The following is a 23,052-nucleotide window of genomic DNA, read 5'->3' on the forward strand; positions in this document are numbered from 1 at the left end:
GTGGTCTGACAGACGTTTCAGGACAAGTATCGAACATGAGGTCCCAGCTCCTGCTGATGCTCCTGGCGGCGGTCGGTGCCGCCGGGAGGCCCATGAGCAAGGCGGCGTCGAGCCGCAACAAGCTGTTGCTCATCTCCTTCGACGGCTTCAGGTGGGACTATGACCAGGACGTGGACACGCCACACCTCGACCAGCTCTCTGTCGACGGCGTCAAGGCCAAATACATCACTCCGCCGATGCTGACCGGAACTGCGCCATCACACTTCACCACTATTACTGGTAACCCATGGCAACAACAGCCCCGTCACCACCTCCAATTCAATTCATTGAACTTCATTCAACTCAAATTTAATGTATTTTTATTTCAATCACCTTCAAATCCGTTAACATTTTAATGATTAATCTTAACTTGTGTTCTAATGTAAAATTCAATACCTTGAGTGAAAAATTATATTTGTTACCATTTAGAAGTTAAATCAACTAACCCCCCCCCCCAAAATACTTTGTATTTGATTTTTCGGGTTAAAATAATTTGATATTTGTGTCATAAATCCAAACTATATATGGACAGCTTGAATGAAATTATGGGAGTAAAGAACTTTTCTGTAGTTTTGAAAGTTTATTGGAGGAACTTGAAGCTCTGTTTGTGCTTGTGAGTCTGTAACGAAACAATTTGACCTTCAAGAGACGATTAAGAATTCAGATAGTCTATAGATTAAAGGTAATAAAGATTAGCTGTTTTATTAGTTTTATTGCAGGAAGCTTCACTCTCTCTGGGAGCTGTTTAACACACGAGTTAAACCTTGGATAAACCTAAACTCACTGCTGACAGCAGTTAAACTTATTAAAAAAAGATTTTACTTAAATGAATGAGTTCTATCCTGTTGTAGCACTTGTTTAACTTGATAAACCTCCACTGGACTGGCTCCGCCCACACATGCCCATCTTGGGAAGAGGAGGAAGTACTTCCTCTTGTGGTGCCATGTGCCAGAGCAGAGCTGCTTAATTGTGGGAGGAGTCAAAGGAAAGGCCTACCTTGATTGGGATTGGCTAAACCCCCGATGACACTATATAGGGTTTGATTTCTGATTGGCTGGTTGGAGCAACACACTTTTAAAAACCTGAAACAAGCCAGGGAGAGAGAGGACAGACTGTCTTCACTTCTGGGACATCAGTCCAGGTATGGGGACGATTAGTACTGTTGGAAAACCGCTAGAAAGTGAATTTTGCCTCATATGACCCCTTTAATTTGGTTTATTTTAACCCAAAACTTAGTTTATCTCGGGTTTAAGTAAACTCTGCTGCAGATCTAGTTTATCTCAGGTTAACTAGGACCAGCCTGGTTTAGACCAGGTTTAACTCCCATCCCAGATCTCCTTTGGTCTGAGTGTAACGCAGGTTTAGTTTCTGAAGATGATTTCTGGTTAACTCGACGTTCAGGGTCTTGGCTCCGGTCTAAAACTAGACCGGGTTTGAAGACTTCCTGTGTTGTTCTTCAGGCAGGTGGGTGGAGGACCATGAAGTGGTCCACAACCTCATGTTCAACACCACCACAAACCTGAAGGTTCCTTTCAAAAAGACTTTGACCAAATCTGAGTGGTGGGACAACGGACCGCTGCCGCTATGGATCACAGCTCAGAACCAGGTGAGGCTCCGCCCATCGGCGACAGGAAGTGGCTCCGTCTTCCTCCTGCGGCTTCATCTGTCTTTTTTTCTCACAGGGTCTGAAAACGGCGTCCTTCTTCTACCCGGGAGGCGGAGTCAACTACAGCGGCCAGGCGGTGGACCGATCTTTCGTGCTGAAGAACGGCCACCCGGACGACAACGAGACGGAGTGGCGACAGAACATCGACATGGTGATGAGCTGGTTCTCCGAGGAGGACTTCCACCTGGTCACGTTGTACTACGGCGAGCCGGATAACGTGGGCCACGCCAAGGGCCCGGACCACCCGGACAGGAAGACGATCATCCGGCAGATCGACCGAACCATCGGCTACCTGCGAGAGGCCATCGATCGGCACGGCCTCAACGACAGCCTCAACGTGATCATCTCCTCCGACCACGGCATGACCACCGTCAAGAAGCGGCCGGAGGTGGACGAGATCATCATCAACAAGTACCTGAACCTGCTGAAGCTCATCAGCTTCGAGATCCTGGACTACGGTGGGTTTGGCATCCTGACGCCGCGGCCGGGGAAGGAGCAGGAGGTTTACGACGCACTGTCCAACGCTCCCAATCTGACCGTCTACAAGAAGCACGAGATTCCAGAGAGCTTCCATCTCGCCAAAAGCAAGCGGCTGCCGCCCATCCTGGTCGTGGCAGATCTGGGATTCAACCTGAACTCCGTGAGTGTCGCCGTTTATTGCATCCGCCTGGACAAATACAATGGAAAGGGAACAATGGCTTCTTAGCCAGCACAGTACTAACTGTCAGCTACCTCATTTTAAAGTGATAAAACCAAAGAAAAACAACGGCTAAACTTCACAAAAACATTGCAAAAATAAAGTTAAAAGTACAATCAATAACTTAGGTACAGTAGTTTTTATTTATTTAAGTTTTTAAGTGTATAATTTCACACCCCTTTCAGACACGTTACCTGCAGTAATTCCCTCGTTGCAGTGAAGGAATTACCCACAATGCTTTGCCACATAAACCCCGCGATAGAACTGTAGTTGCACTTATACAACAGTAGATGCCAGTGTTGCGCCATTTAGCTGGATTTAATCCAAACCTTACCTATGTTACACTTGCACATGGTATCCAATTTAAGAGGGGTTTTAAACGAGTTCTGCAAACAGTTGTGGGTTCTGGCAGATTCAAATACTGTAATTTTCTAGACTTTAAGTCGCTACTTTTTTCACACGCCTAAACAATTCTTAAAAATAACTTATGGATTTTTAGGGGTTAATGAGCTTTATGTCACTGATACATGAATGATGCGTTCAGGTGCGTCACGTAACTTTGATTCTTCTTTTTGAATTAGGTGGTGTGCGGTTTATATTCAGGTGCGCTCAATAGTCCGGAAATTACAGTCGTTTCCATCGTGCGTCAAACTTGCTCTGGATGTGGCTTCTGATTAGTTTCATACTAATTTGACCGGCTTTTGAAATTGTTTCTGAGTAGATGTTGTGACGGTCAGTGGTCAAAGGTCAGCAACTGACCTCTCTTTATAACTTCCCCCCCCCCAGAGATTCATCGTGTACGTGAACAAAGGCGACCACGGTTTCCACAACGGGGAGATGGACATGAAGACCATCTTCAGGGCCTTCGGTCCGAGCTTCAAGAGCAACTTTGTGTCGGAGCCCTTCGACAGTGTCCACATCTACCCTCTGATGTGCAGCCTGCTGCAGATCCAGCCCGAGGCGAACAACGGCTCTCTGAGCGTCACCCAGCCCATGCTGCTGCACGGCGGAGAGCCCACTACGCCGCCCACTACGCCGCCCACTACACCGCCCACTACGCCGCCCACTATGCCACCCACTACGCCAGGAGGTTCGATTCCCATCTCGCTCGTCACAACTTAATTGTTTAAAAACGTTTCCCGTCCAACGTACACACAGGGCACACATGCGTTTCGGGTGAGCCGATCACCTACAGACCAGCATAAATAGGCGCCAAAGTACTTTCACTTAAACCACACAGGTGGTCCGGGACACATGTGACCACATAGGCATTGAAGTGAGTCATGCATCGCAAACCTACAGCTACAGTGGCGTGGCAGGACAACATGTCATATGGAACATGTGTAAACGTCATCAGTATCCACCTCATTTAAAAAAAAAAAAAAAAAGATCTAAACGAGCACTTGAACCTTCTCCGTTGTTCTTTAATCGCCAAGATAAAGTCAAACCTCTCCTGTGTCTGGAGACAGAATAACGGGCCCTTTGAACTTTAAGTGGAAGTGATGCTGAGGTAGTAATATAATCCAACTTCAAGTGGTTATCTCGAAACATGTGATACGGACAAAGTTAAACAGTCTCGTCAGAAGGGATCTGATCACCCGAAACATTCGTTAATGCCAGGGGGAAACGAGTCCAAAGGTTCCTCTCAGGCCCCGCTTAGATGCGTTTCATCTAATCCGTTAAAAAAAATAAGGGGGGGGGCTGCGTTTACAATGCAGCAGCAGACAAACTTGACAATGATGTAGTTAGTATGCCGGGCCACGGGAGGGCGCTAGTGCTTGTTTTTGTAATGAAACGTGTGCAGAGAACAATACGCTATAAATGTGAACACAATCGCGAGTCACGTCAATAGGGATCCGCCATGTTTGTTTACAGGTGCATGAGCAGAAAGAACGATTCATCACGGGAGGAGATGTGCAGTAGCAGCGCTTCATAGCTTCTAGCGCCCTCTGCAGGAGGGAATCGCACCCGTGAATGAAAAGTTGCACCCTGGGAGCCGGTTTAAAAAAAAGACACAAATGAAGTGTATTTGCACACCGGTGTCGTGTAAACGGACCCTCCAAAAGTGAAGACAGTTTTGCGGATACACTCGTTTTCGTAAGGCATTTCCATTGTTTTTTCTCTCGTTGTCCACCAGGAGGCAGTGAAACCACAATTTTCCCCTCTGGGTAGAAACGAGACACCATAGATTGAAATCCAGTTATTTGGTTTAGTTTTTTTTCCAGCAACAACAAATCGAGCCCGTGTGTGGAGGCTGCTGAAGCATTGAAATGTGCCGTATGAGTAATATCACTACACGCAGCTACTCATACTGACCGCTGATACTTCCTGTGTTTCAGGTGGATCACACAGAGTTCAACTGTCCGTCGTTCTGCTGCTGTCGATGCTGCTCACCACGCTCACACAGCTCTAACTGGTCTGACCAGGATCCAACCAGCTTCGTCTCCTTGTGCAAAGATTATTATGGGATGTTTGGTATCATTCTAGAGGAGATATTTATGGGAAATAGTAACTTATGATTGTATATGTTCTGTTTGTTGTGCAGTTAGTTAGTTGAGTCGTTGCAGATGTTTATTGCTTCATGCAGATTTACAGTAGAAACGCTTTGAACATGTGCACGTGTTTTTAATCCTGTGTGGAACTGAAAGTCCAAATAATCTGCAATAATCTGTGTAAACAAACACTTCAGAGCCTTTAAGTTTATTTCAGTTTATTAACAAATAATCAGGCTTCTCACACACACACACACACACACACACACACACACACACACACACACACACACACACACACACACACACACACACACACACACACACACACACACACACACACACACACACACACACACACACACACACACACACACACACACACACACACACACACACACACACACACACACACACACACACCTCAGTGGATTAAATAAAACATCTGCTTCGTCAAAGCAGAAACTTTAAAAGCGTCACATTTCATTTCCTGCCAATCACAGCGCAGCAGTAAACCACTGAGACAGAAAAACCAGCCAATGAAACCTGAGGAAGTGGTGACGGCTCCCGGTGGGCGGAGTCTCCGAGTTTTCACCAGCAAACGATGAGAAAATTAAACGTTTGACTCGTACTTGAAAACACTGAAAGGTGCAGTGCGAAGAGGCGGCGTCTGATTGGTCCTGCCGCGACCTTTCACCTCGCTCTGGGAGGATGGCAGTGTCCAGTCAGGGACGTTGGGTCCGCCCTCCTCGTCCTCCAGCCCCCTACAGGTGGATCATAGCGACGTCTCTGCGTCCACGACTCTGCGGACGTCGTCCTTCTCCTCGTCTATCTGGAAGCTTGGCAGCTTCTCCTGACTGAGAAACATCATTTGAGAGGCAAACGTCATCCATCGAGAGGCTGCTCCTGAAATCCTCTCACACACAAATACATTTAAAGTTGTTCAGCAACCAGAAATACCCCACAACCATCATCGACCACCTAGCAACCATCAGAAAACTACCTAGTAACCATAATAAAGCAAATAGCAACCATTTCTGGTCACCAAGCAACCGTCAAGTTAGCGACCATCATCGACCACATCTGGTCACCTAGCAACACACCCGGAAAGCTTTATAATGAAATACAGGGGTCATTTGTAAATCACATGGGGTTCAAAGTTGATACTAGTCACGACAGTGGATATCCACTGCTGAAGCCAATAAAAGCTTCCCTTTGATAACCTGCAGTGAGGCTGTGGGCGTCTTTAATCGGAGCTCAGAGCATTTCACCGTCCAATCGGATTGGGGTTGTGACCTTAAAACAAGGCTAACCGCAAAATGTAACAGAGGTGGGTTTCTGATACTGGCCTTCATGTTGACGACAACACGGGAGCAAAATCTAAACCTCCCGTTTTGAGGTGCGCCCCCTTGTGGGCGAATCTGGTTTGAACAAAGAGCCTCAGCCAGTTTTCTACTGCAGATTTTTAGGCGAGTTTCGACTGAGCGCCAACATGAATATACATGTTTTAACACGGAAACATGTGATTTCCAGGCGATGGCGCCTTTAAATTCTAAATTAGAAAGTGTTTATTCACAGCATGATGACTCCTTGTATCGGCTCGCTTTACCTGGGGCAGCGTTTCAGACCTTTGTTGCCATCGGCCGTTGTCATGGAAACGGACTTCCAGGTGTCGCTTTCAGCCATTTCATCCGAGACGTTGACTTCAGACAGGTCGCTGCTGAAAACACAGACCGTTTATTCCCCAGCAGGCGAGAACGTCTTATCCAGCCGAGCGTGGCGACGCCAACTCACCATCCTTGGCTGGCGACTCCTCGGAAGTCGCTGGGCGTCTCGTCCGCCACCTCCTCCAACATCCGCCGGGCATCCTGAAACACACAGGCCGAGGCTCAACAGAGGCTAAAGCTGCAGCGAGCCGCTCTGCTAAACCCGATGCTAAGTGTTCTGCATTTGCAAAAGCTTCAGCTCTGAGTTTCTGCAATCAGCGATTCATGCAGATCAAAATGGAACCGTAAAAAAAAAAAAAAAAAATTGGCAAGGTTTTCATAATATTATACGAGTACTTAATATGGTTTATTTCAGCAGCAGTTGGTAATATCAATCAGAAGGATCAAGCTGGGAGACCAGCCTGAGGACGCCTGATTTTTGCAGAGGACGCCATTTTGTTCCTTACTGATCTTGAACAATCCAGACTGTCCCTCTTGAAACCGATGAATAACTTTGGGTTTTTCTCTGGTTTCTAAATAAATCACACTAAATCACACATCATGTTCTTTAATGGAAAAGAGAGAATGAGGCCAGCGATACAGCTCAACGCCAAAGCAGGCTTTCGGTATCTGGTTAGTACGATTACACCTTTAATAAGGTTCATAGTTACATGAACTTAATTAATAAAATCGTCACAGCGGCCAAATTTTCCGTGGTATTATTGAGCAACACAATTGCTGGCTGCAGTTTTGGTTTTCTAACTAGACTGCTTTGCCCTGGATGCAGAACAATTATCCTGAAAAGGTTTATCCTTAAGTAGCTTTCTACACTCTGCTCCATTCAAGAAATGAAGGAACAATATTGCTAATCCATGTGTGAAAAACACCTTGGCCGTTTGGCAGGAAGTCTAGAAGCACTTGGCTGATTCCAGGCCTCCATCATGCTTTTCTCCAATCTGGGGCAACGAACATTTCATCCCAGAAAAAAAAATGACACGAGCTTTAAATTATGGCCAAATAAGGGCATAAGTATTGTACAGGATTTGAATTAAAACAGCACCTCATGTCTTTTGAGGAATTGAAGATGAGACGTACAAGGGGACATCTTGGTGGACGATCGGGGTAAAATATGGAAAAGGGCACAAACTCAAACCAATAACACACACCTGAGATTAATACTGAGATTAATCCAATATAACTGGGTAATGAGGACATATATTTCCCCTGAGAAATGGAATAACTTTAATCCTAACGTCCCTGATCGGGGGCTAATCTCTTGGCCGCTGGTTGAAGGATTGAACAAGTTTAGCTCTTGAAAAACGGACCTATATTAGTGAATAGAAGATTAAAGGATGCCAACAGAAACAAACTTATCAGAGTGAAAAAATGTCAATTTAGTTGTATTTTAATATTGTGTATGTCATTTTGAAGACTGTAAATTATCCCCGTCAGCAGTTCAATCGTCCTTTATTCATTTATGTTTTTCCCTTTATCTTTTTGTCATTCATTCCATTAGGGACGGGGTTTGTTATACGGTTTTATATCCTGAAATCATTTTACACATTATTGATGTAAAAACCAATAAACATAGCTCGTGCTGCAGCTCTGCGAGTGTTACCTCCTTCTCCTTCTTCTTCTTGTCGTCCTCCTTCTTCTTCTTGCTCTCTGGTATCAGGTCGTCCAGCCAGCTCAGCTCCCTCTTGGTGAAGCAGAAGTCCAGAAGCTTCCGGATGAAGACCAGCGCCAGAACCTGCAGAGGCCAGTCACTGCGTTAAAGACGGCCAAGAGTCCCGAGAAGCTTCACGGGACGCCCGCGGCTCGTCTCACCATCATGGGGAAGACGACGGCGGCGGCCGAGGCCTTGATGACCCACAGCACGATGAGACAGGACAGCTGCACCACGGTGAAGACGTGGACCTTCCACAGGGGGACGTAGCGCAGGTAGATGAGGTCCGGCTGGTGTTTGGCCGGCATGCTGAACAGTTTGATTCGGTCGAAGAGCTGAAGGACGGATGGATAGGATGAGACATTATGAGACGAGTTGAGACAGAAGACAAGATTACGAAGAGTGAGACGGGACACTCACCTGGATGCCTTTGAGCGACGACACGCCCATGTAGAGGAAGACACCGTACAGGACGGGCATCGGGATGAACTGAGGAGAGCAAGACGTTCAGCAGAATGTCAGAGGACAAGACTCGGCTCCTGCAGTGGAACGTAAACACTGTCCAGCTTTTAAAACTTCACACTAACTAGAAATGTTTCATCTGAACTTTCCGCCTTAACCTGAGGAACCCGCCTACTCGTGGATTTTGTTTAAAGTTTGTAAACTCTAAAGTTAAAGTTGCTTTTTAATGTTTGTGCCGCTCCGGCTTAGATGTAGGACTGCAGTTATGAGACTGGGACCTTGAGGACGGAGGTCATGAAGACGGAGCAGCCCATCAGGACGAAGATCATGAAGCCCGTCACCCGCTGCTCTCGGATCCCCAGGAACTTGGGCTGCTCTCCGGGCGCCGCGCAGCTTGACTCCAGCTTCAGGCTGTTGACGTGCGAGATGGAGAGAACCGTCGCAGCCACGAACCACGGAAGACCCATGATGGAACACAGACCCAGCATCAGGGCCACCACCAGGAGGTCCAGGTGGTACCCACCGCCTTTCTGCAGGGGGTGGGGGTGGAGGAGACTCTGTCAGGGGGAAACTCCTCCTCCGATACATAAACGTGAGTTCTTAGTTTTTCATTATTAACCTTCAGCTTGTTCTCCTTCCTGTTGATGATGACCGCAGTGATCTGCTGGTCCATGAAGATCAGGATGGTGCAGAGCAGAGCAGGAATAGCTGCCGCCAGAAGCGTCCACCACGGGTTTGGTCCCAGAGGAGAGATGATCCAACCCCGGTTACTGGAGGTGGGCTGGAACCCCAGAACCAGAACTTCAACATGCAGCATTAAAGTAACAAGCAGAGCTGCAAGTGCTAAAAGTAACTTCAAAATCCTGCTTTTAAAATTCAAGTTCTAATAACTGATTGTGTACTTTCAAAAAAGTAACTCAGTTACACTTGCTGGTGAACACAGCCGCTCACTGTTACCTCCAGCTGAAGACCATTTGTCTTAACGCTTCACCAAACTCCTGTTTAATGGAGTAGCAGTCTCATCAGCGCGTGATTAGCATTAGCCTGGACATTTGTAATCCAGACTGTGGTACGGAGTTCAGTTTGAACCTGGAGCATTTCTGCAGTGAGACGTTCTGCCACAGCTCTGTGGGAACTGCCCCGATGTGGGGCAACAGTCAGCCCGGCACCTCAACAAATACCCCAGCACACATTCTGCAACACTCAAAATTCTTTCAATAATCTGGAAGCCAAACGAGTTAGTTTGTGAGACATCATGTGTTCAGGATCCCTTAGAAATAACAGGCTCAGTAGATGCACACACAGTCACACACACACCTGAAAGCGGTCTGGGACGTTGAGTTTGGGCGAAGGAACTCCAAGCAGATGATCCAGCAGCACCATGATGAGGATGGTAAGGAACACAGCAAAGTCACTGATAGTCGATCGAACCTGTGAAAACCCGGAGAGAGCAGCAGAGGGCGCCAGTGAACAGCTGGAGTAATATGTGTTTAAATAAATTTTTTTTGACGGGGGCGGGAGCTGCCTCACCTTGGTGGGAAAATATCTACTTGTCTTTAATTGTTTGAGGAACGAGCAGAAGAAGAACGTGGAGAAGAACAGGATCACGGACCAGAAGAGAACATCTGGGACATACGGACCGTTCACGCTGCAGGCCGGACCCACAAACTGACCTCTGAGAGACACACACTCCTACACACACACACACACACACACACACACACACACACACACACACAGAGTTACACTAATCAGACAACATTTTTTTCTTCCGTTTCAAAAAACAAACAAATAAATTGTGACATGTGGGAAGTAAAAGTTCATTCAGCACATTTTCAGTGAGTTTTAGCTTGAAAGTAAGACAGCCATCACTGTAGCCTCTTATTGAAAGAGAAAAGATACCCCCGGTGGACAGATGAGGAACTGCACTGAAGTCTCTGTACAGTTTCCTGCTCTAGCTATCTCTGAATCAGAACGTAAAAAACATTTCCTGTAGGTCTGTTTCTATCAGGGTTTGAATGGTTTGTAGCTTTGTGTTGGTTTGTGTACCGTCACGGTGAGCTGCTCCCAGTCCAGACTCTCGGGCGTCACATTCCTGCTGAGCCACGTCTGTCGCAGCTCAGCCGAGGCGTTTGCCGGCTCGGCGCACCGACACCTGAAACACACCGTGGCTGAGGTTACCATGACCACCACGTCAGTGTGTGGGTCTCGAACCAGGAACGCCGCAGCAGCAGACAAACCTTTTAACTCGTCCTGACAAATTAACTTAACAGACGAAAACTAGAAGAAAATATTTCAGAAACTCGCTTGGAATTCATATGAAAGTGGCCTCTAACTAACTCACACTTGTTCAACATAAACTCATGTTAGCATGTTTGGCTACTGACTGATTCAATGTGAAGAAGCATAAAGCTGAATCCTGATTGTGGAGTTTGTATGTGTGTTGGTAGCTGTTGATGGTTGTTGACGTTGCTGCATCCGATGTGTGGGATTCAGACAGTACGGCCCCTCAGCGGCCTGCAGGTGGCGGTGTCTCACGTGTAGAAGGTGAGGTTGTCCAGCTGGTTGTACATGTTGACGGGGTAGAGCTCTCCCAGGTGCACCAACTTCTCCAGCGCCTCGTAGATGAAGATGATGCAGATGAGGGCGGCGAAGGCCTCTTCGGTGAAGCGTGTGATATAGCAGACCAGCGAGCTGGCGTCCGTGGCCACCAGCAGCAGGCAGAGGAAGGCCGTCCACAGCCCGATGCTGGTCCTCAGGGACAGGTAGGACAGGCCGTAATCACTGAGGAGGACAAGGAGGAGGATAAAGGTTTTACCCAGCAGTAGGCATAAAGCAGGGGTGGGCACTCCTGGTCCTCGAGGGCCGCAGTCCTGCATGTTTTCCACGTCTCCCTGCTCAAACATACCTGAGTTGTCATGATGAAGCTCTGCAGAAAGCTTGATAACGAGACAATAATTGCTGTCAGCTGTCTCGATGTGAGGACACATAAAAACCGTGCAGGACTGTGGCCCTCGAGGACCAGGAATGCCCACCCCTGGCATAAAGTCAACACCTTTTCTTTAAAGCCACCAGGGAGCGGTGTGGAGTCAGTACTCCATGCCCAAGTAGCTCCGACCCCTCTGTGACCTCCTGTTTGACGCCGCCGATCAATTAGCCAGTAAATCAGTAAAGAATCACAAGAAAGTGCTGCATTCTGACCTGAAGTTCACAGGAGTCAAACAAGAACTCTGATTGGTCTACATTGCCTTGGCCTCGCAGACGATCGGTAAACAAACGTCAAGATTGCCAAAACCAATTAAAAGCCGTCGGACTGTTTTGTATCTCTGTCCTGTAAGATCCCACCACGAGCTCAGGCCCCCACGTCTGACCCACACCATGTCCTGCCACGTTCCCACCCTGCTGCTGGCTCTGTTCTGCACGGCCCTGCTGGGCTCGGCTCAGCGCGTAGACCACCAGGCCGAGCTCAAGAACGTGAAGGAGGCGCTGGAGGACCTGAGGGCCGAGAGGCGGGGTAAGGATGGACCCTGAGCCAAACTGAAAATACAGAGAAATGATGCAGGCGGCAGATTTCTAGATTTGTGTCTTTAACGGAGTCGATTCAGTCCGACCAGGATGCTATGGAGCTTCAATGGTAGAACTGAAGGTTTCTGAGCTGCACAGGGAGATAAAGGATTCAACTCTGAAGATATAGGAACTGGCTCATACCCCAATTACATTTATAACATGGAAGTTTCACTGAAATTTATTTTTTTATATTTGTGTGTCTCCATCTGTGTTTTAATTTGTGCGTTTGTTTAACGTGTGTTTATTTTTAATGTGTTTTCAAGTCTGTTTGTGTGCGTGTTAATTTATGTGTCTGTCTGGTTTATTCTGTGTCAATGCGTCTTCTAATGTGTGTCTTACTGAGTGCATCTCTCTGTGTGCAGTGATGGAGGGGCGACTCCTGGTGGCTGAGCGGGAGCTGAAGCGAGTTCAAGGTGACACCTCTTCCTTTTATTCATATTGTTAAACTACAAAATATAATTATAATTTCAAGTCCATGATTCCACAATAGATGACTTTCTTTCTTCCAGAAACACCAAAAGTTGCATTCGCAGCCTCTCTGGGGGGCAACGGCCTCACGAAGGCCACGTTGGGGAACAAAAACCTGGTCTACAAGGACGTGCTGACCAATGTGGGCGGAGCTTACAACTCAGAGACAGGTCAGACACACCTGTTTCACAGGTGACTTAAATCTGATAAAGTCAGATTTCATTCTCAAGTCAACCTAGACAGCAGTTTACAATTTTCTGAATAACTGTAGCTCAATTTGATGGCTGCAAACAATTGAAAAAAGTTGGGACCAGGCCAAAACTTGTCTCACACAAAATCTAAAACCCATGAAAGAACCAGGTCTGACACCAGTGTGAAACCAGATCTGAGAGCAGGTCTGAAATCAGTATAGACCCAAATCTGAGACTTAACTCATTGAATGAGGAACTCTTCTACTGTCTATGTTTTCTACTGACTTTGTCAATAAAAATCAATGACTAGAAACACGCGGCTCCACCTACAGGTCACCTCTAAAACTACCCCTCTTCCCCCCCTCAGGTGTCTTCACCGCCCCTATTCGAGGGGTCTACTACATCCGCTTCACCGCCAACGCCCCCACCAACTTCCCCATGAGCGCCGTGCTCTACAAGAATGACGAGTCCATCCAGCTGATCGTCCACGAGCAGCCGTCGGGCGAGGGCAGCGACACGGCGTCCAACGGCGCCGCCCTGCTGCTGGAGGAGGGCGACACGCTGTCCCTGAAGCTTTGGCAAAACACGCAGATCTGGGACAACAGCAACCACCACAGCACCTTCAGTGGCTTCCTGCTCTACTCCATGTGAGCCAGTAGAAGTACCAAGGCTTAGTACTGAGTGAAAACGTCTTTCAACACTGATCTTGATTCCAGCAGAAACCGATTTTATTGAACTAGTAATAGATAGAATGACACTCTCTGTGTCTGTGTGTGTTTCAGGGTGGATGAACAGCCTAAGGAGGTGGACCTGGAGGTGGAGATGAAGGCTCTTCAGACAGCAGTGTCTCAGATGCAGACGGAGAATGCAGGTCAGACTCATCCATCCATCCAGTGTTTTTATGACTCGTATGAAGAAAACTTCACATGGAGCTTTTTTGTTAGAACTGATCCAAGGCTAAAAATTATTCCACGAGTCAGCCGTTTTGACTGTACGTGTGTGTATTCATGTGTAGGAATCAAGGAGAGACTGGCGGTGACAGAAAAGGAGTTGAAGTCTATAACTGGTCAGTTTATTTCTCTGAACACTCTGGATTCATAATACGCATTTAATTTAAGTATTTTGATTGATTTTACTCTGATAATTTTTTGTTTTCCATGTTCGCTGTGTTCTGATTAGTTTTGTCCTTTGTTCGCCACTCTCAGACGCTCCAAAGGTGGCGTTCTCCGCCTCCCTGGGTGGGAATGGTATGCAGAAGACCACAAGCAGCAGCCAGAAGCTGATCTTCAGAGACGTGCTGACCAACATCGGACAGGCGTACAACTCTGAGACAGGTGAGTGACGGGGAAAGACCGCCTTTGGGTCTGAAAGTGTGCATCACTCCTAATTAACCCCGCCCCCCTCTTCTCCCCCTCAGGTGTCTTCACCGCCCCTATTCGAGGGGTCTACTACATCCGCTTCACCGCCAACGCCCCCACCGAGTTCACCATGAGCGCCGTGCTCTACAAGAATGACGAGTCCATCCAGCTGATCGTCCATGAGCAGCCGTCGGGCGAGGGCAGCGACACGGCGTCCAACGGCGCCGCCCTGCTGCTGGAGGAGGGCGACACGCTGTCCCTGAAGCTGTGGCAAAACACGCAGATCTGGGACAACAGCAACCACCACAGCACCTTCAGTGGCTTCCTGCTCTACTCCATGGAGCCAGTAGAAGTGCAGAGACCACCAGTAGAACGACGAGTAAAACTACTGGTACCTCCACAGTACCTTCAGTAGCTTCCTGCTCTACTCCATGTGAGCCAGTAGAAGTACCCGTTGAACTGCTGAGACCACCAAAGCACTCTCAGTGAAATAAACATGTGGAAATATGTCTGGAACGTTTCTTTGAAGCTCTGACAATGTTTGTTCTGGTTTAAGTAGAAAAAAATATATCTATGTATTTCAAGTCCGAATGCAAGAACACTGTGGCTAAAGCAGTTAGCTTTAGAGCTAAAGCAATTGGCCTTCTAGTTAAGGAGTTAAGATCAAATCTAAAGCATTTATCCTTGACGCTAATGAAGTAAAGATTAAAGGTAATGGAGTTTTCCTGGAAAGTAGATTACTTATGGTTTAATGCTGAAGCTAATGAAGACAAGCCGTCTAAAGGAAATAGATTAAAGCTAAAGGAAATAAGATTAAAGCCAAAGAAGGTAAAGGAGTTCACCTCAAAAGTAAATGTTTTAGTCTCTAAATTAAAGTGTGAAGACTAATCAGATTTGACTTGACAGGGTTAGCTTTGTTAGCTTTACCACTAACACCTTTAGGTTTAGCTGCAGTTATTTTTCTCTCAGTGACTGAAAGTGAACCTCCGCTGACCTCCTGACCCCTAGTGTGCTGCCAATCCCCCCCAACTCCACTCCCCCCCCCACACACACACACAATGTAAGCAGGGAAATGGAGCAGGTTAAAAAGTGGGACTTTATGTGTTATGAAAGACATTAAATGAACAAAAACCTTTTTGTTGATTAAATCCTGAACAAATAAACAAACAAAATAAACACAACAGGCACTGACCTTTGACCTCTGGGACACAAAAGCACAAAGTAAACCCTTTAGAGTGCCGAGTCCAAATCCCACCAAATCCCACTAATCAGCACAATCTCCTCAAGCTGCTCTTCATCCTACAGTTCTTATTCAACTGAACCCCCCCCCCCCCACCAGACTCCTCTACTCACTGCCCAGCAGGGGGCGGCACAGTTTCACCTGCAGCTCAGTCACAGTTCACAGCTATATCACAAACAGATGAGAAGCAACAGAACAGAAAGACTGCAAGTAAAACTACTTTAAAGAGACTCAAACAAATGTGTGACACAAAATCAGTGGAACCTTTGTCGAAGTTTCACATGAAGATCGACAGAAGCTTCAGGGCCAGCGTGTCATCACTATGAAGACCGTTTAAAGGAGACATATCATGCTTTTAAATCCTTCCTTTTTACATATAAATCATACAGTTGTGGTCTATACAACGCGAAACTGCAATGCTTGGGTCTGAATTCCTCATTATTATAGCTCCACAGGCCCCTTTTCAACCCCTTTTCTGATGCGCTTCTGAGAGCAACTCGTTTTTGGGCGGTCTCTTCAAATGCAAAAGAGACACTTCATACCCCGCCTCCTCTCCAGGTTGCAGAGGTGACACTCGGTTCAACGTCACCCTGTTCGGCCATCTTTGTAGTTTGATAGAACAGATACAATTATCTAGCGGCGCAGAAACTTTATATTCACACATTATTTACAAAATGTCAACAACTGAAGATTTGTCCATCCAGCCATACATGTTGGAGCCAGAGTCGGACCCGGCGGAGCGAGATGAAAATGATGATGATGCACCTTCAGAACAACGTCTTCATATGGATGTAACGCAATGGTGTGTTACTATATTTACACTAACTTCTCCATCCATGCCCACTACTACAATACTGCCTGTATTACAACGACTATTTAACACAGAAGTTACATTATAATCTAAAACGAGCACACAGTGCTAACATATGAAGACGGTGCAACTGCTAATGCTAACAAAACAATGACAGGGACGTCTTATCATCACACTTTTTAGCGTTATATACAGCTGACCGAAGTGCTCTGTTCGTCGTCTCCATAGATAGAAGGAACTGACCGCTCAATCAGACGAAGTCTTTCGGCAAATCCTTCTTTATACTGGCGGAGGTTGCTGAAGCAGTCGTCCTTAAAGTGATTCGCGCACACAAAAATGACCTTACCCACAGATGTGGGTACATTTCTGGGAAAAATAAAACTCAACCAGGCACTTCGAAAAGGTTCTGATGCTGGGAGACGGTGTAACGAAGCTTGTGGGTTACTACATCCAACAACCGAACATTTCGACTTATCCTCTCGTAACTTCGGTTGGACTACAAAATCGCAGCGAGAAACAAAAATGGCGGATTGCTCGAAATGTCGATGTCCTAATTTGGCAGTTCCGCTGAGAATACTGTGACGTCATTGTTCAAAAAACGTAATAGAGAATAGAAAAATCGAAACCGATCGCAAAATATGACCAAAACAGAATATAAAGATATCAACGGAGCACCTGAAGAGACTACTTTGAACTTTTCTGTACTTCTAAACACTCTAAATATACAACAACATGCATTTAAGGGCTAAAAAAGTGGATTTAGCATGATATGTCCCCTTTAAAGCAAGTTTAATATCAAAACGAATCAGTATTTTAAAGTTTTAATAACGCTTGTGTTAAGCCGTTCAAAGCTCGTCAGTTTATCAGCAGTGTAACATGAGTTTAGCTCCTGCGTCTCACCTGCAGAAGCGGAAGAGGATCTTCTCAAAGACCAGAACTGGGCCGGTGCTGCCCAGGATGGTGAGAGGCTGTCCGGCGCACAGGGAGTACGCCACGCCCGTCATAGACGCCCCAAACAGAGACTCTATGGCACTCTACCAGAGAGAGAGGTAGGGGCGGGGTCTGAGTGGTTCTGTATCTACTTCCTCGTTCAGGCAGGGATGTGTGTGATTGGCTGGTTTGTCTTACTATGTTGCCCTTGGTGGCCTCGCCCAGCAGCCCCCCAAACGTGATCACGGGAGACATGCAGGCGCAGTACAGGAAGAGGACGGAGGCCACGCACTGCAGGCTGAAGGCGTCTCGCACATCGCTCCACATGAACGGAGCCTTTCTCCGAATGTCCTTCACCAAACCGCCAAAGATCCTGAGCGAGACGGAGACGCGTTTCAAACACTACAGTCGTGTGGACACACCTGGACCAGAGGGGGCGTGGTCCTACCTGCCCGTCCTCTGAAGCTCGGGTCCTGTCTGATGCGCCGCCTCCTTCACCGCATCACAGCTGTGGACTGAGCCATTAGGGGCCGCCATCTTCCTCTTCTCCTGCAGACACACACAAAAGGCAGTCACCGTCATCTTCCTGGTTCAGTGATGGCAGCTCGATAGTCGTTCGTTCCCGAAGCGGCATGGCGCCGTCTGCTCACCTGGGATGGGACGTTCTTTGGGGGCTCAATGCGGATGGTGGGATCCCACTCGCCTGGGGGCAGCACGGTCACCTGATCCAGGAACTCGTCAATGCCCGACAGCAGGTCGTTGCGGTCCTTCGCTTTGTACGCCACGTCGTGGAAAACCTGTGGAGAAACAAGTGGCGTGAGAAACGATTCTGCAGCAGAGGTCAGAATCCACACAGGCCAGGATACAGAGTTTGACACATCTGAAACACTTCTGGACGGAGTCTGGCCTGGGTCAGTGTGGCGCTCTTTGGACTCGATAGTTGTTTGTTTGCACTTATTTGAAGAACTGCTTCTGATCTGGGCTCAGTATTTGGTTCCAGACTAGTTTCCTCCACAATTTCAAACTTGATTTCTTGAATTGGTTCAGGATTAATTATTGGCTTTGGCACTAGGTTTCTACTGGTTTTCCTTCTGATTCTGGATGGGGTCTGTTGAGCTGGATCAGTTTTAATATGGTTCAGAATAGATCTTGGACGAGTTTGGAACGGTTTACTACCAGGGTTTGAACTGGGTCTGGTTGTTTGGTGCTTTGTTGGATCAGATCTCAGATGAATGCCTTTGTATTAGAATTGTTCCAATCTGGTTCAGTTCAGAATATAACTGGACAAGTTCTGCAAATGCTTTATACTTGATTTGTTGGAAAAGATCTAGGCTGGTTCTGGTTTTAACACACTTTAAGCACTGGTTTCCTTTCTGTTGCTGGACATTGTGTGTTGATCTGGATTTTGATTGGGAGTCATATCAGTTTTAGATCTGCTCTGTCTATTGGTAGAGTTTGAGCCAGTGTGAAATAATTTAATGTTGGTTTGGACTTTCCATCCCGTTTGTGGAACTGGTCTAGGTTTGGGTCGGTCACAGAGACTACCACAAAACCCCATCCTCACCTCGTCCGTCATCAGGGTGGCGATGGAGCGTCCGATCTCGTGGTACTGTGGACCTTTTCCAAACGGGCCGAGCAGCAGGAAGAGAAACCTGAACAGACCCACAAAGTCCATTCTGAAAAAAACTTACAAAACTTAAGTGACTATATTCCAATGAAATCCTTTACAAAGACATTAAAACCACTGAGAATACAAAGAAATACAAAGGAACCATAAACTGAAGCGAACACATGTATGGTAGAGGGGGTGGAGTTGCGGTAGATTTGGGTTAGGAGAGGTCACCTTGTGGGCACGGGTACCTCTGTGAGGCCCGTCAGCAGGACGGCTGGAGCCAGACGCACGAAGGCGATGATGGGACGCTCAAGGAAGTCTACCTGACCCACCAAAACGTTGGATGCTTCAGCACCAGGAGGGATCTTCTTCATGAAGTTCATGTCCATCTGACAAACACACACACAGAGGCAGAGACACACATCCTATTCATTATCATTCGTGTCTAGGTTATAAAAACGTTAACCGTTACTTTGAGACTAATAAAGTTTGATTGACCACACGTACAAAAAAAGCTATTCAACACAACAATGAAACCACATGGCTGAGTGCCACCAGACTCCACAGAGCCAATCACAGCGCAGCACCACGACACAGGCCACCGATTGGTGGAGGGACTTACTGCGGGCGCTCTGCCCCCTGCTGGCAGCAGACAGAAGCAGTCACAGTCCTGCTGAGAAACACACCATCACCTGATTGGCTGCTGCTCGTTCCGCCCCCTCGCAAGGAGCCCACAAATGAGACAGTGGTCATGGGTTATTGAACCTGTTTTAAATTCTTAAACTTACTGTTTTTTGTCATTAAACTGAACACCTGAATAAAACTGTTAGCAACGAGAAGCTAATGCTAAGACAGCCGCCAGCTACAGCAGTCACATGACCTCATTCAGGACCAATCAGCTTCCAGATTCTAGTCTGAAAATACTAGGACCTGAAGTCGGCAGTGGTGGCCGAAAGGCTAGAGAAGTGGCCTTGGAATCAAAAGTTTGCAGGTTTTATTACCAATGTGGGTTCCTGAGCATGACCCTTGACCCCAATCTGCTTCCTGGAGGGTTCTAATGTGGCTTCCCATTAAATAAGGAAAAAGGAATATCTCCAAGGGGAGAAACCACTGTGAAATCAGCCTAAACCCGATCTAGAACCAGTCCAAAATAAGACAGACAAGACAAAAACCTGTTTGAATGAGTCCCTAACTAAAGCCTCACACTTCACTAATCAAAAGTCCAGTTTGAAATCAATCCAAACCGACAAATCCTCCTGACGTGATCCAGAAGAGGAAGTGACCGAAAGAAAACAAGAAGTGACTGAAAGAAAACAGTATGGGTACGTCTGGATTGTCCCTCCAATCTCCTTATATATCGACTTTTCTTTAACCCCGGAAGTGTTTTGTGTGGCAGCCATGATAGGGGCTGTCCGAATTCTCAGCAAAGAAGCCGAGCTCATGCTGCCCCACAATTCCTTGCAGCGACAACATTTAAAGCAGAGGTCTCCAACCTCGGTCCTCAGGGGCCCCTGTCCTGCATCTTTTAGCTCTCTCCCAGTTGCAACACACCTAAATGCAATTAGGGGCTGGTTATTGGCTTTTTCACAACCTTGGTGATGACATATTCAGATATATATATCGAGGACCAGAGTTGAAGACCCCCGATTTAAAGGGACCCGCTCATCCGAGCATTTACGGAAACTCACGATGTCGGAAAAAGGGAGCCGATCATGTACGTTACCAAAACAATAATCTGCCTTGAACAACTTTAAATCATCTAAAACCCAAATGTGCTTTTTGTAGTCCATTTTCAGAAACCTGTAGTTCTTTCCCCCACCATGGCAGATGTCACTAACTTGCGCCGCTGTCGGATTATTATGATGTCACTAAGTGAAAGTGCGGTCCGACTGCCACACCACCATGATCGCCTTTCACCAACTCCTTTAGGGAGCCTCCTAACACCTTTCCTTGACCCCGTGATGTCATCCAGGGGTTAAGGAGAAGTGGATACGAAAGGAGAGAAGAGGAACAATTCGGACGCACAATAAATGTGAGAAAGAAAACAGGAATTTCCCCAAGAAAACAGGAAGCTCCCGAAAGAACACAGGGAACAGGCAGTAAGTGAAATAAAATAGGAAATTCCAGAAGACAGGAATTGACCGGATGGAAACTGGAAGATCCAAAAGAAAACAGGAAGTGACTGAAAGGAAACCGGAAGCTCCAGAAAAAAACAGGAAGTGACGGAAAGGAAACAGGAAGCTCCAGAAAAAAAACAGGAAGTGAGTGACTGAAAGGAAAAAGGAAGCTCCAGAAAAAAAACAGGAAGTGACTGAAAGGAAACAGGAAGCTTCAGAAAAAAAAACAGGAAGCGACTGAAAGGAAACAGGAAGCTCCAGAAGAAAACAGGAAGTGACTGAAAGGAAACGGGAAGGTCCAGAAGAAAACAGGAAGTGACTGAAAGGAAACAGGAAGGTCCAGAAGAAAACAGGAAGTGACTGAAAGGAAACAGGAAGCTCCAGAAGAAAACAGGAAGTGACTGAAAGGAAACGGGAAGGTCCAGAAGAAAACAGGAAGTGACTGAAAGGAAACAGGAAGGTCCAGAAGAAAACAGGAAGTGACTGAAAGGAAACAGGAAGCTCCAGAAGAAAACAGGAAGTGACTGAAAGGAAACAGGAAGCTCCAGAAGAAAATACAAAGCTCCAGAAGAAAAAAGGAAGTGACTGATTAGCACCGACTTCAGGGTCCAACGTGCTTCAACTCTGAAAGGTTTCACTCTTTGCTTGTTGTAGATTTAGACTGTGTCTCCAGTTCCGTGTGGCCCCGCAAGGGTCGTTACCTTGCTGAAGTCCACCGTGCTGTTCTCGTAGCTGCTTCCGTTGATTCGGTTCTCACTGTGCTTGCTGTGGTCCAGGTTTCCGGGAGCCGACTGAGGCGAGGCCAGCAGACCTGCAGTGACACCAGCTGCTCAGTGATGCGTTCTGTTGCTCAGTGTGACACCCTGACAGGGACCCTGGTCCAAAGCTGATACACCTGCTCCAATCAAAGCAGCACAATCCACAGCAGGAGATACCAACATGGCCTCTGGGACCTCATTAAAGGACGCCACAGGGGCTCACAAGGACACTGGATTACTCTACGGAGTGGGGCGGTTGGTAAAGTGGTCGTCTCTCAATCGGAATGTTGCAAGTTCAATTCCCCGTCTCCCTGTGTCCACATGTCAAAATGTCCTTCAGCAAGACAGTGAACCTCAAATGGCTCCCAATGGATGGACTGAGCACCTTCCAATTGCAGCGGCCTTTATTGGCGTGTGGGTGCATGTGTGAATGTGATTAACAGTGTAAAGCGCTTTGGACTACGGCTCAAGCTGTGGAAATGTGCTCCGCAAGTGAAACCCATACGGTATCAGAGAATTACTCAGAGTACAGATTGGTGCTCTGGATTTCTTCCACAGGAGTCAGTTAAAACACTGACTCATTAGCTGGTTATTAGCGGGCTGACTCACCAGATTTTGTCAGGTTAATGCTGACTCGTGGAAACGAAGCAGAACTTTGAGTAAAGATTAAACAGCGGGGCTTTAATTCTCCGTACGTTCACATCCGGCCGAGACAAACATCCACCAACAGCCCTTGAATCGACGCAGCACAATTCAGAGATCATCAAGCCAGGACGGAACAGATCCGGTGGTCAGGAGGTCAGGGCTCACCGTTGCGCTCCAGGAAATGGGGGTCGGAGTGCTTCTTCCCAATGTCAGCGAAGGACCGGACCAGCGGGATTCTGTTGCTGAGCTTCTTCTCGCTCTGATGCTGGTGCCGCCTCAGCATGGCCTCCCTCACCTTCTCCCGGACCTCCTCCTCCAGCTGCCCCGTCGCCACCATGCTGTCGATCACCATGTCTGCACGCGAGTCACACACGTGGTTTAAAACTCACACCTGGTCCCAGATCAGAGTGAAGTTCTTAAGATCTGTGCAACAAACTGAAAACTTTAGTTTCTGTCATTTATCTTTCATAATAATCAAACTTTTAAACTCAAATACTAAAATTACAAATTGAGACCAATAACTTTAACACTTTTGTTAACTAGCATCTTAACTAGTAGCTGACCTAGTATGTAAAAATAGGAGGCTAACTCGCAGGTATAAACAGGAGATTACTAGCAGGTTCTGGG

General features: G+C 47.0%; 3 protein-coding genes across 5 annotated transcripts in view; 2 read left to right on the forward strand and 1 right to left on the reverse strand.

Annotated features, from left to right (window-relative positions):
* On the forward strand, positions 1–5,317 carry LOC308114327 (ectonucleotide pyrophosphatase/phosphodiesterase family member 7). The gene is made up of 5 exons (XM_080471122.1): positions 1–279; positions 1,500–1,645; positions 1,722–2,345; positions 3,189–3,492; positions 4,742–5,317. The coding sequence occupies exons 1-5, from the start codon at positions 36–38 to the stop codon at positions 4,813–4,815; spliced, it is 1,392 nt and encodes a 463-aa protein (XP_080327248.1). The 5' UTR covers positions 1–35; the 3' UTR covers positions 4,816–5,317.
* Positions 5,099–23,052, reverse strand: part of slc4a7 (solute carrier family 4 member 7) — a 23,429-nt gene continuing 5,475 nt past the window's right edge. Inside the window, exons 6-25 of one of the 3 annotated variants that reach the window (XM_080471119.1) lie at positions 22,591–22,779; positions 21,724–21,833; positions 19,137–19,294; positions 18,858–18,945; positions 17,944–18,090; positions 17,742–17,842; positions 17,492–17,666; positions 17,264–17,397; positions 11,267–11,512; positions 10,778–10,883; positions 10,259–10,420; positions 10,046–10,159; positions 9,348–9,509; positions 9,007–9,258; positions 8,687–8,755; positions 8,428–8,601; positions 8,219–8,350; positions 6,689–6,762; positions 6,504–6,614; positions 5,099–5,751 (exon numbers count right to left, since the gene is read on the reverse strand). In XM_080471119.1, the coding sequence (XP_080327245.1) occupies positions 5,670–5,751; positions 6,504–6,614; positions 6,689–6,762; positions 8,219–8,350; positions 8,428–8,601; positions 8,687–8,755; positions 9,007–9,258; positions 9,348–9,509; positions 10,046–10,159; positions 10,259–10,420; positions 10,778–10,883; positions 11,267–11,512; positions 17,264–17,397; positions 17,492–17,666; positions 17,742–17,842; positions 17,944–18,090; positions 18,858–18,945; positions 19,137–19,294; positions 21,724–21,833; positions 22,591–22,779 (2,786 nt within the window). In that variant the 3' untranslated portion in view covers positions 5,099–5,669. Of the gene's footprint in view, positions 5,752–6,503; positions 6,615–6,688; positions 6,763–8,218; positions 8,367–8,427; positions 8,602–8,686; positions 8,756–9,006; positions 9,259–9,347; positions 9,510–10,045; positions 10,160–10,258; positions 10,421–10,777; positions 10,884–11,266; positions 11,513–17,263; positions 17,398–17,491; positions 17,667–17,741; positions 17,843–17,943; positions 18,091–18,857; positions 18,946–19,136; positions 19,295–21,723; positions 21,834–22,590; positions 22,780–23,052 lie in introns of those variants that run through there. The other 2 variants (XM_080471120.1, XM_080471121.1) reach the window with 2 other exon arrangements.
* LOC308115079 (complement C1q tumor necrosis factor-related protein 4-like) lies at positions 12,107–14,727 on the forward strand (the record flags this gene model as incomplete). The annotated part of the gene is made up of 8 exons (XM_080472430.1): positions 12,107–12,242; positions 12,658–12,708; positions 12,805–12,933; positions 13,322–13,601; positions 13,737–13,825; positions 13,970–14,020; positions 14,160–14,288; positions 14,372–14,727. The coding sequence occupies 8 exons, from the start codon at positions 12,107–12,109 to the stop codon at positions 14,725–14,727; spliced, it is 1,221 nt and encodes a 406-aa protein (XP_080328556.1).

Source organism: Lipophrys pholis (assembly GCF_963383615.2).
Source record: "Lipophrys pholis genome assembly, chromosome: 9".
NCBI lineage: Eukaryota > Metazoa > Chordata > Actinopteri > Blenniiformes > Blenniidae > Lipophrys > Lipophrys pholis.

Excerpts from the sequence above, each read along its gene's own strand:
- LOC308114327 (XM_080471122.1), top strand. The coding sequence starts at position 36 with ATGAGGTCCCAGCTCCTGCTGATGCTCCTGGCGGCGGTCGGTGCCGCC. Across the intron at positions 280-1,499 it reads ACACTTCACCACTATTACTG|GCAGGTGGGTGGAGGACCAT; the intron begins GTAACCCATGGC and ends GTTGTTCTTCAG. Across the intron at positions 2,346-3,188 it reads TGGGATTCAACCTGAACTCC|AGATTCATCGTGTACGTGAA; the intron begins GTGAGTGTCGCC and ends CCCCCCCCCCAG.